The 15,726-nt window shown below is 45.3% G+C and overlaps 1 protein-coding gene across 2 annotated transcripts in view; it reads left to right on the top strand.

The window, feature by feature from the left end:
* MYO1H (myosin IH) overlaps positions 1-15,726 on the top strand; it is an 833,585-nt gene that overhangs the window by 468,811 nt on the left and 349,048 nt on the right. For both annotated transcript variants that reach the window (XM_069619421.1, XM_069619420.1), the window contains exon 18: positions 2,289-2,369. In XM_069619421.1, the coding sequence (XP_069475522.1) occupies positions 2,289-2,369 (81 nt within the window). The remainder of the gene's footprint in view (positions 1-2,288; positions 2,370-15,726) is intronic.

Here is a 15,726-nt window from a genome sequence, read left to right as displayed (position 1 = left end):
GGGGCAAAAGAGAAACCTTTGTTTAGTAAGGAGATCTCCTCTTTGATCATTACTCGGTCTGATAGATTCATCACCAAATCGTCTATTTCGTCTTCTTTGCTGCTTCCCTTGCTCCTGCTCTGGTTAGTCTTCTGAAATCCTCTAAGGCGTCTGTTGTATGAACACAACCAACCTTTCAAACTACGGTTGTTTCTTCATTCCATATCAACCAAGAAGCTATTCTTTCCACCTTATTTCCTTCTGCTCATTTGGACAGTGAAAAAGACTTCAATTCTTTAGATGTTAGAAGAACACTTACATTTTGTCATGATCGCCTGATTGATTGTGTCTTGTATTCTAAAGGCTTACAGGCTTCAATTTCCCAAGGGCCTTCATGTGCATGCTGTTAGCAATATCTCATGGATGTCATTAGTAGGGCAGCTATTTAGGCCTCTCCTTCAGCTTTCTGTAAGCATTACTGTACAGGCAAATGCCAGGTTTCGACCGGCACTCTTGCAAATCATTTTTGGTTAGGTTAAGGTAACCTCCCAGTGTTGTTGGTGCTACATACTCTCCCCTAGTTATGGAGGAAAGGGGTTGGGATGTTGGAGTAAGAAAAAGTTCCCTACCGTAGTGGCTTCAGTGCTTTTAGTCCATAGTCCCCTTTCCTCCATAACCCTGCCTGCCGTCCCCCTAAAAAGACTTGTCAGCTTAATAAATCCGACTTGCAGATCCAAGGACTGACGGGTGTTTCAGTGGCTGGGATCAAAAGGGATAGCTATGCCCACATTGCTGTGCCTCACAGCACAACTAAAAATGTAAAGAGGGAAAGTATTTTGCTATGCAAAAAGGCTCTGGTCCTGTCCCAAAGGACAGGCTCCCATAAGTACAGAGGAAATGGGACTATGGACTAGGAGTACAGAAGTCACTTAGTTGCGTAACATTTTCTATTTCTATCAAATAAATTCTATGTTTAACACTTACATTTACTATGATGCTGAATCCAAGTGTAGTGCATTGGGCCTCAGGAATGCAAGCATGCAAATCCAATGAAATGTGTGTATTAGCAGAGGTTTAAATATTTAATAGAGAGATGGTGTTAGATATATGATGGGCTTTGGGTTACGCATGTAGTTGAGTGACCCGTGTTTTGGAGAGCTATTGATGAGGAGTGCTTGTACTGTACAAGAATGCATGCAAATGTAGTTACATTAGAATTAGGCCATGCATTGTACATCAATTGTAGATTGGACACATGGAAGTTGGCAAAATTCACTATGTCATGGGGTCCAGGAAATTTGGGCATATGCCTGCTCTGTAGCATTTGTGAAGAGTCAGTTATTCATTTTTTGTTCATCTGTTCCGTACCTTCTTTCTCTCCCCCAATTCGATGGATGATTAACTTGTTTTAAATGCAAATAGACGGACATGATGAATTGAATCTTACCCCACTCTATTTTATGTGATGAATTATAATTTTTTATTATTAATTTTCAGAAAAAGTATTTCTTTGATGGAATTACTTTTATGGCTCAGAGCTGAATGAGGACTATATTGATTGAATGATTGATTGAATGAAGAATTAGAAAAGACATGAAATGCATTTTGCTGAAAAATATGAATGATTATGTATCGATTGGAATTCTGGAACTCTCCTATCCTTCATGGTTAACACCAGATGCATTGCAAATTCTGAATACAGTTCAGTCACATGTATACCCTGTACATTAACAGAACACTGCATTTAGCCAATGAAATGGACTGAGTCCTGAACAAAACACCAAACTAAATTCCCAAGTTTTATGCTAGTGGTTATCCACAAACAAAAAGCGACTCACTGTTAGGCTACTTATTTAATCTGTGAAACAACCTAAGCAAGCACCACAAAACAACATTTTACCCGCTGCCTTTGAGTAATCAATTACATAACAAACTGTCTTTATTGCCTTAAATGCCTATTGGCCCTTCCTGTGCCAATTCTTCGTCCTGAGCATACTGCCATTTTGAATGGAGTAAATGTAAAAGCTACACCTTTGAACCCTGGCTGTGCTTTAACCATGTGCAGTGTGGTGACAATGTCAGCTGAATGAAAAGCATTTACTGCCTGTGATAAAAAAGGAGGGCAGGAAATGAAAGATAGAGCCTTGGGAAACCAAAAGGTGGGAACTGGTTAGAGAAGGGTATCGTTCTTCCCAGGCCACTCGTTTGTAATCCTGTGATATTTGTTAAGCTACTCAAGTAATTTACTTGTCCTTATGTGCTTATTACATACAATCTCTTATTTGGTCTTTTTTGTTATTTTGATTTAGGTATTGATAAAGTCAAAGAACTACATATTGAGAGACTGTTTTCATGCATCAGAATTAGACAACAGAAAAAGGCCTGAAACCGTGAGTAAGAGTTTTGGATGTTGTAAATAAATATAGAGATGTTCTATTTCATGACTTCGATTATAAAACCAACCAGAGCATTAGAAACGACAGGAAATTTGATGAATGTATTGAGTGGTAGAAGTGCTTAAAAGAAACACTTCTAGGCATTACCGTATGAAAAAAAGAAATGCCGCTTCTGTGACAGGAGCCGGCATACATAAACGCAGACTTATACGGAACTTAAGTGGGCAGAACGTCAAGTTCTCTGGGAATGTGGCCTTGAAAGACAAGTTATGACATGTTTAAGGCTGGGATAGTTTGCTAAACAGTCCGAAATACAGTTTATGCATTTTTTAAACGTTGGCATTGTTATTTTGAAAGTTACAAATATCGTTTATTGTTTAGTTTCTTTTTGTCCTTTAGGGTGAAGCATAGTTGACATTTTTAGTTTTAGTTTCTTATGAACACATTCCTCCCAAAGATGCCTCATCTTGTGAATTATCCCCTTCAACGCAGTCAGCTCTAGAAACGTTTGTACGGCCAAGTCCTCAGCCGCAGATGAAGAACCTTCCTTGAACGTCTTAACACCTGTTCATGTTTGTAGAGCACTCATTTGGGGTTTGCAGTTTGAAGAAACCCTAGTGGGGGGGATTGGGTCAGGGAGAGGGGAAGGGGGGGTCGGTGGATGTTGTTGTTTGAGAAAAATGCCAATAAAACCAACTCTAGTCGGCACCATCTTTTACCAGGATGATGTCACAGGTTTGTTGGCAGGGAGCGTTTTGCACCATTTACTCTCTGTTCCTTTTTTACACAGCAATGCTCAGTAACTTTCTTCACTCGACGATTCATTCGAATGTTAGGAATGACTCCACCTAAATCAGGTTCTAAGGCCTGTGAAACCTGCTCGCTCCATGTAGGTGATGGGTCGACACTTTTTATATCTATTATGTCTCAGAAAAGACCACAGTACGGAAAAGTATGGAACCTTTCAGACCATGATGCCCAAGGCCATTAGAGAAAGTGTTGCCAGACTATTAATTGCTAACTTTACCAAAACAGGCTATTGTTGGGCTTTTCTGTGTGAACTCCTTCTACTGCTTTTGAACTGGAAATATTTAAGCCTTACTCCTTCTACCCTAAAGGTCTGGGTCAATAACACAAGTAAAAAAGAAAATGAAGCAATGAGGAATCTCCTAACCAACAGTCAAATTATCACCCGTAAAGCAGACAAAGGGGGAGCAATCATCCTACAAAATCGGGACGACTACGTGATGGAATGCAACAGACAACTCCTTGACCTTCAATGCTACCAACACCTCTACCAACACCCCACTACGAAATTACAAAACATCATGAACGTAAAAGTTGAAAAAGCGAAACAGAGAGGGTGGATCACCAAGAAAGAGGCAGAGTTTCTGATAAAAGACAAACCACGGATACCACAATTCTACACTCTTCCAACAATACATAAATCTATGGAAAACCCCCCCGGTCGTCCTATAGTTTCAGGAGTGAACTCAGTATTGGAACCTTTATCGAAATTTGCAGATGCATTTCTCCAACCATTGGTTCGAAAAATGGCCTGCTTTGTACAGGACACAATTCAGATCATTAAAGAAATGGAAGGAGCTCATTTTGATCCCTCTACCAAAATCCTTCCGGGATTAGATATGGTAGCCCTATATACATACATCCTGCAAAGAGCGTCGATGGATATGTTGGAAGAAAAACTACTATCAGACCACCAAGTAGGGAACACACTGATATCCTTTATTCTGTGGTATGCAGAGATGAGCCTAGTTGAGAACTACTTTCACTTCAATGGTGACTTTTTCCAGCAAATCCATGGGACTACTATGGGTGCTCACCCAGAGTGGCTAATCTTTACATGGAGGCCTTTGAAAAAAGTAAAATCATGCACATTTCCAATCCGTTTGTCAATCATATACGGCTTTGGCGACACTATATTGACAACATTTGTTGTGGTTTGACGTGGTACAGCATCAGAACTACAAGAATTTTTACGTTGGATTAACACCCAAGACAGATTTCTTAAATTTACATTGAACTCAAGCATCGAGAACCTTAACTTCCTGGATATTACCATTTCAGTCGATCCAGAGAACAAAAGTATTTTTGTTAAACCTTAAAGCAAACCAACAGATAGAAATTCTTTACTACACTACACCAGCTCCCACCCTAAACACGTAAGAGACAACCTCCCATTAGGACAATTTTTAAGCTGAAGCGTAACAGCACTAAGAAATCAGACTTTACCAAGGAGGCACATAAAATGGAATCCAGACTGCTCCAAAGAGGTTACCTACACAAAATCATCAAGAAAGCACTAAAAAGGGACAACAACAACCGTGATTCACTACTGGAATATAAAGAACATTCCAAAACTAAAATGGACCGAAAATTGGTATTTGTGAATACGTTTAGCAACATGTCTAACGACATCAAGAAAATTATCCTTAAGAATTGGCCGAACCTTGAAAAAGGAGATCTACCTGTTCCAAGACCAGTGGTTTCATTCAAACGTAGTAAAAATATAAAAGAGCAACTAACCTGGAATGACATCCGCTTAAAACCCCTGAAACTAATTACCCTTACACACAATGGAGTCTTCCCCAGATTTGAGGACATTATCCCTGTGGACAATGTGTTTACTGAAAGCACACTTCAAAAAGCACAGAAGTCGATATAGGACTAAAATCCCCATGGATACAGAAATTACATACTAATTGTAACTCGGCCATGGTAATATACGCAATTTGGTGCCCTTGTAATAAAGTGTACATCGCTAAAATTGACTGTAAGATAAAGCTCCATATTGGTGAACATAAGAGTTGCCTCACAAATCGTATGAAGAATGCACCAATGGTTGATCATTGGTTCAAAAATCAGCATTTACCAGATGATTTCAGGTGGACAGTAATTTATAAATTGATGCCGAGTATGGAAAACAAAGATAAGAGTTTACTTATGAAAAAAGAACAACAACTAATTTTCCTTACCAACACCTCGATACATGGGTTAAATGAGAAAATGGACTGGAATACTCAATAAAAAGATACAAGGCGTCTAGCCTTTTGGACCTTAGATGTTTTTTACCATTAAGTAAATTGTGGTCACTTATAGCAGACATCTGCTTAATATACATACAGTTTACCTACTGACCTCCCGCTAGCTTGGTCTATAATAATACTCTTCCGACGCTCTGGTAATTTAATATCCTCTGAGTTTTTCCCTGCTTCAAGAATCTAAGGCAAGTTCCTGACAAACTTGACCATAGTTGACATTTTGCTGAACGTAGCCAATGGACCGATATAACCACTAACCAATAGCGCTCTAAACACAATCAACACTCCCCCTTTGGGAACCAATCATGCTTTCCGTTAAATGTCGAGGCACGTATTAAGGCGTTTGAGCAGGATCATGTGATTACGACCGTGGACTGGTGGAGGTACGCGCCTATGTATGGAGGAACTGATACACTGCGATTAACGCAGTAAATTACTACAGCAGCTTGCTAAAATGGATCTCGATATTAGTTACCTTCCCGCCTCTAAATCAGCTCCCCTTTTTCTTTTCTTGTGTTGCTCTAGAGCTTCCTTCCTGCTGAAAACATCTGGGCACAAACCGGCCAAAGGGTGAGTGCAGTAGGCACCACCCCCGCACTCCCAAGGACTGCCGCAAGCGGTGGGATGATTTGCGGGTGCGGGTGCAGAGCCTCCTCTCCACCAACCGGAGTAAGGCAATGCAGACTGGAGGGGGCCCAAGTTCCCCAATGAGACTGGAGCCATGGGAGGAGACATGCGCGTCACTGATCGGGACGGAATCAATTGAGGGCGTTGGCGATATGGAGTGCGGGGCTACGTCGTCTGCCGCTGGAGGTGAGTGTCCAAAGTCAACATTGCCAAAGGCATTCACATGATGTATAGTCCCCCAAGGGCCGCCAAAGGCACCTTCTCATGCTGCCTTCCCCCCATCCAAATAATGCATAGCCAACTGCCACACATTGAAGGGCCAAGTGCAAGTACAGAACGCACATCAACCATAGTGCACTAACTTGCACATAAGATTATGCACACTGTGCTGCAGCTTCGGCAGTGTGTGGGCCAGACTGCACATTACCAGGGCAGGATGAGTAACTCCGACACCTGCGTACATATCATACACATGCATATGTACTAGTGCTGTTGCAACACGCAATAGGCCACAAACCCCAAATGACTGAAATGTGAATGCAGCCATCAATGCTATTAGCGCATCATACATTCACTCGTTGTCCCTCTCTTCTACCCCCACAGGCACTGATCATGACAGCGGTGAGCCCCAGAAGAGCCGTCCAACCACCTCCATGGGCAGTGCCAGGGTCTGCCGCATTCCAGCCCGGACAAAAACAACCACCCTGGCTCCCGAAAGGTCAGTGGAGGATGCACCACCCCAATCTCTCCCTGCATCGGCGCCTGCCACAATGGCCACCCCAAGGTCGGCAGAGTCTAGCATTGCTGGGGAGGTGGCAGCCACGGGCCCCCAGGAGAATGTGGACAGCCCTTTATCCATCGGTGGGGCATCCGAGGAGGAGTTCTATCCCACAGTCCACACCCCGGAGCCCAGCAATGTCCCCCTGGCATCATGCAGTGACTCTGGGGAGCCTGAAACACCTGGCCGTAGTGCTCCTGCAGACACACAGGGATACGCCGATCGTAGGCCAAGTTCCCCAGTCGAGTCCATGCCAGGGCACGTAGGCCCAACACCCTCCAGGGATGAACACCCATCATTTGATACATGTCGTGCAACTCAGCTGACTGACCTCATTGCTGGGTTGATGGAGGACAACCACCAGGCCAGGGTGGAATGGCTAAATGAACTCCGGGAAATGCGAAAGCACAAACAGGTTGTGTGACGTCCTAGGACGCATCGCTGATGCCCTTGAGACTGCACATACCAATCCACAGCATCAGCAGGAGGACACGCCCACATCCAGTCGTGACACACCAGCAAGTCCACTGCGACGCACTCTGCGCTCATGCCTCCCCCGGGCCCCGGGAGCATGGATTAATCGTCATTGCTGCTACATGTGGCCTTAATGTACTACATTGGAGTACTGTTGTGGAGTTGGGGGGTTGGGGGAAGAGGGTTTGTTGTGGAGTTGAGGGTGAGGGGGGTGAGGGTTTGTTGTGGAGTTTGGGGGAGGGGGTGGGCGGGTGGAGGGAATGTTTACACTCATCCATTTAAAATTACAATACACCTTTGGAGTTGCAAAGTTTAACCTGTCTGGACATTCATCATTCAGCATGTGTATCATGACGTCTGACAGTGCATGGTCTACAAGTATACACACACCCAGGGCCCTGTGTGCCCATGTAATGCCGACCTCTGCTGTCTTGTGTTTTGGTTATTATGTCCAAACGTTGTTAGCCACACGACATGTCCCTCCGTGCACCGCCTCCATGATGCTGTCTTACCCCTTCCTCCTCCTCCTTCACTCCATCTTCATCTGGTGCTAGCAGTCCCATGTCAGGGGACAGAGCCACATTCCAAGGGATGCACATTTTGTTCAGCTGCACACATGACATGGGGGTCTTGGACACCACATTGCAGTAGATGGGTCCCCCACCAGTTCAGCTTCGGCAACTCATATGTGCCTTATGCAAGCCAGCTGACAGCTTCATCTCCAAACATGCACGGTATGGCCATTATTTTAGGGCTCCCTGGGCCTGGTCTGTGGGTTTCTGACAGGGGTCCGATACCATGGTGTCAACGGACAGCCGCCAAAACCTGCATGTCTAGCCAATTAAGGTAAGTGTGTGGACTGTCATGTTGGAGAACTGCACTTGTCTGACATGGCAGCAGGTTATTGATGCCCATACGCACATGTCGATGGATGCATTTAGCCCATTTACAATATGTGTCCAGTGCAATGGAATGCTGTAGGGGCAGCGTCTATGAAATGGTCCATGAACATTGGCACGCATATCTCTTGGTAGGCACTTCATAGATGCATGCAGCAGTCTAGGTGTTAGATACATGAAGTGCTGTGTACTGTGTGAATCCGTTGTTGGGTGTGTTGGCTGTAGTCAGTGGCTCATGTTCATCATACTGCTCCGATCTATACTATGGTGATTTCCACCACTGCTATTGGTGTGCCGAAACAGTGATGTGGGGTGGTATCCCTGCTGCCCTCAGTTCAATCCACTCCCACGGATGACTCTCTGGTGTGGTGACATGCTGGAGGCAGGCATATTCTGCACCTGCAGTGCGTCTTCATATATGGCCTTATGGTTGTGGGTGCCGCAAATGAGTGGTGCATGTGCTGCGGGATTTGGCCTTGTCAGATTTTGGTAATGTTGTGTTTGGGGTATGCCTTACAACATCGATGTGGGATTCTGTACTAATGTGCCGTTACACTGGTTCTGTGGCACAGTGTTTGGTGGGGTGGACATTGTGCAGTGGCTTCATCATTTCGACCCAGTTTGTTCATGCAGGCACACACCTCATGGCACAAATGCACTGGTATGACACAGTCAGACGACTCACCTAGCAGCCATGAACGTCATCCTGCATGTCGCCCCATGCGGCACGGTAGCGTGGAGGTCAGCTGGCCGATTGAGTCATGAATTGTTCTGGGATGTCGGTCCCACCCATGTGTGATGTTCTTGCTTGCGTTGCTTTCCGTCTGCACGTTGGGGGAGTGGTATTGCTTGCGGTTGTGATCTGCCACATGCATGCCATGCAGGTCCACCTAATCCACGTGGGTGCTGTCAGGGGCACCCATGTCATTTGGTATGCCTGCCAATGCATGGGGGCCAACTTTTGTGTCGTATATCTCCTGGGTAGTCCATGTTAGGGATTTGTAGCCCCTTGTGTGCCTGAGGAGGTGCTCCAGCACTTTGTTCTGCGTCCGTGTACTGGACGGTTGTGACATGCCATGCATGGGCCCCACTGTGTGCTGATAGTTGCCTGTGGCATGGGTGTGGGGCACAGGCACCACCTTCAATTGTTCCGGGAGAGAGGTGTGTATTTGTATACTGCTCACTTATCTGGTAATTTCGCCACCCAAATATGGTGGTGATGGTGTCACATTCTAGCGGGTAGGGGGTGTGTGTCTGCTCAGGGGTTTCCTTGAGGGACAGGACCTGCTGCGTGGGAATGGGGACTGCTGGGGTGGTGGCGGAGGCTGCACTGGTGCTGCATGCTGGGCCTGTCTCCCCCTCCTTCTCCCCCTGTGTCTCCTCAGTTGGGGGGCCTGGTGTTTTTGGTGTAGTTCTAGTGGTTGTGACATTGCTGGCAGGGCCTCCTGCCTCATGTACTGCTACCACTATTGGTCTTATCTTGGTGTGGGAGGGGGTGTGGTGTGTGGGTGTCATCCTTTTCTGCTGTGGCACACTCCATTGCCTCCACCTGTGCTGATTGTGTGCACCTGTGGCTCTGTGACCACTGCTCTGGGTTCTTTACTCCTTCTCTGAGATGCCTGTGTGTACTCCATGCCGGTAAGATACTTTACGGCCTTAAGGAGGCCGTTAATTACGTGTGCTCCATACTTGTGATCAGCTCCGGTTTACGCCATGCCACTAATTTCGGCATGGTGGGGCGCACGCGCGACCCAAGACCGGTATTTACAGTATCGTAGATTACATGCCGTAAATAGCGGTCTGACAGGTCGGAATGGCCCGTAGGGGTAAGCGATGCTGATAATCCTTTACTGGCATCGTTTTTCCCTTAACCCCAACCTCAGAATGAGGGCAATTGTCTTGAGATTAATACAATTATTTGTTATATTTTTTCATAATTGATCTATGGATTGTTTTTCAAGACTGGGGTTCTGATCCCCTATACAGCATTTGAGGTTCACCTGAGCATTAAAGGGATTAGCCCTCTAGCGCTAATGTGTTTTTTGTTCAAGGCTTCGTCTAAATTTGAGGATGTGCTAGTAGTGGGCCAGTTTGTCCTCTTACCTCTCCTCCTTGTGTTCTGTTTGATCACCCAACATCAACATACAAAGCAGAAAAGGGATTTCTTCAGAACCTCCTGAATCAGAGGAGTCTCCAAACAAAAAGCATCTGTCGCATCCCGTCCGCACCGCAAACATCAAAACAGCTTTGAATTGTTTCCCTTTTCACACCACAAGTCTGCTGTCAGGGAAGGATTTGACTCTTCATTGAGGCATGTCAGAAAATCATGACAGGCAGATGGGTACTGCAGTTAGTAGACCAAGCCTGCCTCCCCCATCCCCATCCAAAACAAAACATATTTTAACTTTGCCTCCTCTAGAACAGCTCCTCTTGGAAGAACCAACTCAGCTTCTGCTGAAGGGAGCAGTGGAGCTTGTTGAGCAGAGGAAGTGGATAGAAGATGATATTCCCATTACATCCGTATTCCAAAGAGGATGAAGTAATCAGACCCATCTTAGAAGCTCCTTAGAAATGACTGATTCAGGATGGCTACCTTGAGACTGATCTACAAGCCATGGAACATTAAGAATGGCTGGTATATTTGGATCTGCAGCATGGTTACTTTCATGTTCCTATCCACCCCAAACATCAGAGGTGCATTTGTTTTGTGGTGCGAAGCACTCAGTACTCCCATTCAGACTCACTTTGGTCCCGCCAGTATTCATGAATGTCTTGGCAGTGGTGCTAGCCCATCTACACAGGAACAATGCACATCTATTTCCAACCTAGACAACTGCGTCCTTTGGGCCAGATTGGAAAAGGGATCCTTACAGAACGGATGGACAACATGCAAACTTCTTCCTAGTTCATCTTTCTCCATCAACCTAAAGCAGTCCTTGCTGATCATCCGCCCACAAATGCTTACAGTTTAAATGGGCAGTTCTAGCTTCGGAGCAAGACAAAGCCTCCCTACCATCAGAGAGGAGAGAGTGACAACCATTCAGACCACCGTAGCGCTCTTCCTACTGAAAAAGAAACTCCCAGAATGGGTTTTCTTGCGGATTCTAGGACACCTCAAGTCCTACGTCTTCACAGTCCTAGAAACAAGACTACGAATGTAGCCTCTACACTGATCAATGAGGATCCAGTGGTCCCAGTACAACTGGGACATGAGGGACATTATTCAGACCCCCCGTCAAGACCTGCTTTGGTGGGCATTCACAACCAACCTCCGTCAGGGAGCCCATTCCAACCGCCATGCCCAGCCTTCAACATAGTCACGTATGCATCCTTGAGGGTATGGCGAACTTGCATGCAGGATATTTCAGCAAGTGGTTTGTGGGTATGCCCAGGAAATCCTTCCACATCAACTTACTGGCACTCAGGGCAGTTCATCTGGCATTGCAATCTTTCTTGCCATCCATCAGATGTTGAACTGTCCATGTCCTCATGGACAACACCACGGCCATGCACAACATTAACAGGATGGGCGGTGTGGGCTCGGTCGAGTGCTGCAGGGAGGCCATCCACCTGTGGTATTGGGTGATCAAGAAACGGTTACCAGTGATAGCTTCACACCTCACCGGCAGTCTGAACTCTCAAGCAGGCCCGCTTAGTTGTCTCATGGGGGTGTGACATGAGTGGGAGCTGAACAGGAAGATTTGGAGATCTTCTCCAAGTGGGGGAAACCCCAAGTTGACCTCCTCACATGCAGCTCAAACAAGAAGAGCACAATCTACTGCTCCAGGGAGTTATCATGAGGTTGCTTTCGAGATGATGCACTAGTGATACCCTGGAAGGCCACCCTGCGGTAAGCATTCCCACCAATCCCACTGATTCCTTTGGTGCTGAGGCAGTTGAAGCAGAGTGAGGTGCTGTATTTCCAGTAAAAAAATGTATTTTGAGAGAATGATCATTCACTTCACTTCCGCAACACACCATGTTTGTGAGCATCAGCTTTTGGACAAATGACAGACCCAAATCTGGGAGAGACTATTCTTTACTGATACCATTTTTGAAGCACATCCTGGGGCAGCATCCCCCCTTTTCTATGAATAATCCCGCCTTGATAAGGACCCCTCGGGGTCGAAACACGTGTCAGCTGACCACCTCTAGACCATGTGTCTACACTGCAACAAATAATAATAAAAATGTTCATTGGAAATACTGCACCTAGCATGAGAATCTCTTTATGTATGGGGATTCACTTAACCGAAAATTATAAGGTAACCAGGCCTGTTCTCAAATTCCTTACTAGAGGTCTGGGTTCACTTCTACCAACCGGTGACCTTGCACTGACATATCCAGATCATCAGACCTAATAACGAGCGCAGCACAGAAGTGTTCATATCTAGAGCCCAGCTTTCTCTCCACCATGATATTGATTGCAGCGGACTGAGCATCGAGGACCTGGTACCCAGTCGTACTTGACATACTGCTGGGTCCTCCCTGGAAGATACCTTGGATGGTGCATCTACCGACCCAATCAAATGGCAGGGTGTTTCAACTCAAGAGTATGATTCTCAACCTTCATGCCTGTTGTGGAGGGGTGAAGGATTGGGATCTTTCAGAGGAGGTTCTTGGTGTGATGCTTTCTGCTAGATACCCATCAGTGAAGTCTGTATAGGCTTGTTGCTGGGGACGTTTTTAAGTTAGTACTGGGATAGAGTGCTAGACCCGGCGTCATGCTCCACTGGCACACTGTTAGACTTTTTACTTTTTTCTGGCTAAGTTAGGCTTGAATGTTAACACAATTAAAGGTTACTCAGCAGCGCTTTCAATTTTCAAGAGGACTCTTTTACAGAGCCCATGGTCCTTCCATTTTTTAGGGGACTTGTTAAATACTTTCTGCCAAAACCTTTCTACTCCTAGCATGGGACCATCATTTAATTTTGACCATTTTGATGGTAGGTCCATTTGTGCTTTGCAAATGTGCCAGTTAAGCTTTCTCTCTTTCAAGGTGGCCTTTCTGGTGGCCTGGACCTCAGTTAGATGAGTTTCAGAGCTGCAGGACCTATCTAGCTAACTGGAATTACTACACTCTGGAAAGGACAAAGCGACTCTCCATATCAAACCTCCGTTCTTACCTAAAGTAGCAACAGAATTTCATTTATCACATAAGATACAGTTGCCAGTCGTCTTTCTCCCGCCACACCTGTCTAAAGAGGAGGAAAAATTGCACAGACTGGACCCCCTGAGATCTTTAAAATGGTACCTAATTAGGATAAAAGATCAAAGATTGGATGACCAGTTATTTATAGGTTACTCTGGCCTTAAGAAAGGGATGGCTATTTCTAAGAGAACAATAACACAATGGGTGATTGTCTGTATCACCATGTGTGATGAATTAGCCAATAATGGAGCACCAGAGGGCCTTCAAGTTCACTCTACAAGAGTTGTAGGAGTGAGGCTCGCTCTTCAAAGAGGTATACCAGTATGATATGATATGATATGATATGGCATTTATAACACGCCTATATACAAGTGTTTCAAGGCACAACGAGGCAAGGGAGGGGGAAACAGAGGGAAGACAGAGACAGCGATCTTACTAGGCCAGGTGGCATTACCCAAGTTGACCTTTTGGATGATTGAGCTAACTATAGTGTTCCTAATTGACCTTCTGCGCAATTGACCTTTATATTATTTTATTTATTTTATATATGTGTTGGGTAGGTTTTGGATTATAAATAATATAAGGGGATTGGGTGGGGGATTGCAGGGGGTTTTGGAGTGGGTGGGGAGCTGCGGGTGCTGTCCCCCTGCATATATGTCCTAATTGACCTTCTAAGTTAGGTCAATTCTCCCGAGGTCAATTGTGAAAAGGTCAATTAGTATACAACCGACCAGGTGACATTGAGATCGCACAAGTGCAGGGGAGGAGGGAAAAGGAAAAGTGCGAGGGGTAAGGGGAGGGGGCAGTGCAGTACATAGGATAACAGCAAAATAAATAAAACCAATAAATACAATAAGTAAGAAGTGCAGCCAAGTGGTGGCAAGTGCATGGGTAAGTGCAGGCATCAGGTGTCAGGTGCTGGTAGGAGGCTGTAGGGATACAGAAACACCTGGGAACAGATGGTAGCCAGGTGACCAGTGCAATTTCAGTTTCAGCCAGGAGTTCAGCAGGGCAGAGGAGGATAGAAAGTAGAAGCGAAGAGGAAGGTCTTGAGGTGCTTCCAGAACCGGAAATGGTTCTCCTCAAGTGTCAGAGAGGCAGGGTGGCTGTTGCAGACGGAGGCCCCTGCCGAACAAAGATATCTACTACCAACTTGTTGCTTGGAGAAGCGACTGACCCTGAGGGAGTTGGAGGCGGATGAGCGAAGGGCTTGAGAAGGAAGATATTTAGTAAAAGAGAGTTGAAGGTATTGAGGCCCCAGGCTCCAGAAGGCCTTGTGGACAATGCAGAGGGCTTTGAACTTAATCCTCACAGCCACTGGGACCCAGTGCAGAGATTTCAATCCTGGATGGATACTATCCATGGGATCGAAGCCAAAAACAAGTCTTGCAGTCCTGTTTCGTTTGTTTGTTTGTTTGTTTGTTTGTTTGTTTGTTTGTTTGTTTGTTTATGGATTTGAAGGGCGCACCAAACCCTTAGGTAAAAGGGCGCACAGCATAGCAAGAAAACGTAACGCTTAGTTACAGGTATAGAAAGGTACAAAGCGTGCTTAGAATCTTAGTTACAATGTAGAAACTTAGTTACAAATGTAGAGGGTACAGGTAGAAGCATAAACGTATACATACAGTTGCGATCATTGGCCTTAATGGTCGTTAAGGTGTAACCAGGTAAGGGTGTTCCATCTGAAACTGAAGTAGGACTGATCCTTTCTGAGTTCAATTGGTAGTGCATTCCATTGCTGGGCCGCTTTTACTGGGAAACTGTTGCTTCCTGTTTTTTTAAGTCTGAATCTAGGTATTTGAAGGCAGTAGGAATTGGTTGTCCTAGAAGGTCGTACAGAGGTTTTTCTAATTATTCTTTCCTTCAGGTATGGAGGTGCTGCGTTATTAAGACATTTGGTGGGGAGGTTCAGGGCCGTTCTGAGCGCATTATTTTTCAGTGTCTGTAATTTGTTGATGATATATTTGTTTGCTCCTAGGTACAATGCATTACAGTAGTCCAGTTTTGATAAAATGAGAGCATTAGCTAAGATGATGCATCTTGCTAGTGAGAGGAAGGGTCTGCATGCTCTAATGAGTTTGCCAGTGTAAGCAGTGGAGGAGGCCAATGAGTTTACCTGTTTTTTTTTAGAGTTAGCGTGGAGTCCAGATAGAAGCCAAGTGCCTTCACTTCTTCAGCGACTGTAACTATATTGCTGTCAATGTTGAAGGCGTTATAGTTAGTGTCAAGTTTTTTTAGGTTGTTAGCGTAGCCAAGGATCAGGATCTCTGTTTTATCGTCATTCAGGCAGAGGCCATGGGTTATCATCCATGCCTGAATGATGATGTATATTTTGTTTACTAAGGCTGTACCCGAGGTG

Source organism: Ambystoma mexicanum, chromosome 10, assembly GCF_040938575.1.
Source record: "Ambystoma mexicanum isolate Mex_15411 chromosome 10, UKY_AmexF1_1, whole genome shotgun sequence".
Lineage (NCBI taxonomy): Eukaryota > Metazoa > Chordata > Amphibia > Caudata > Ambystomatidae > Ambystoma > Ambystoma mexicanum.
This window is presented reverse-complemented; position numbering and strand designations above follow the sequence as displayed.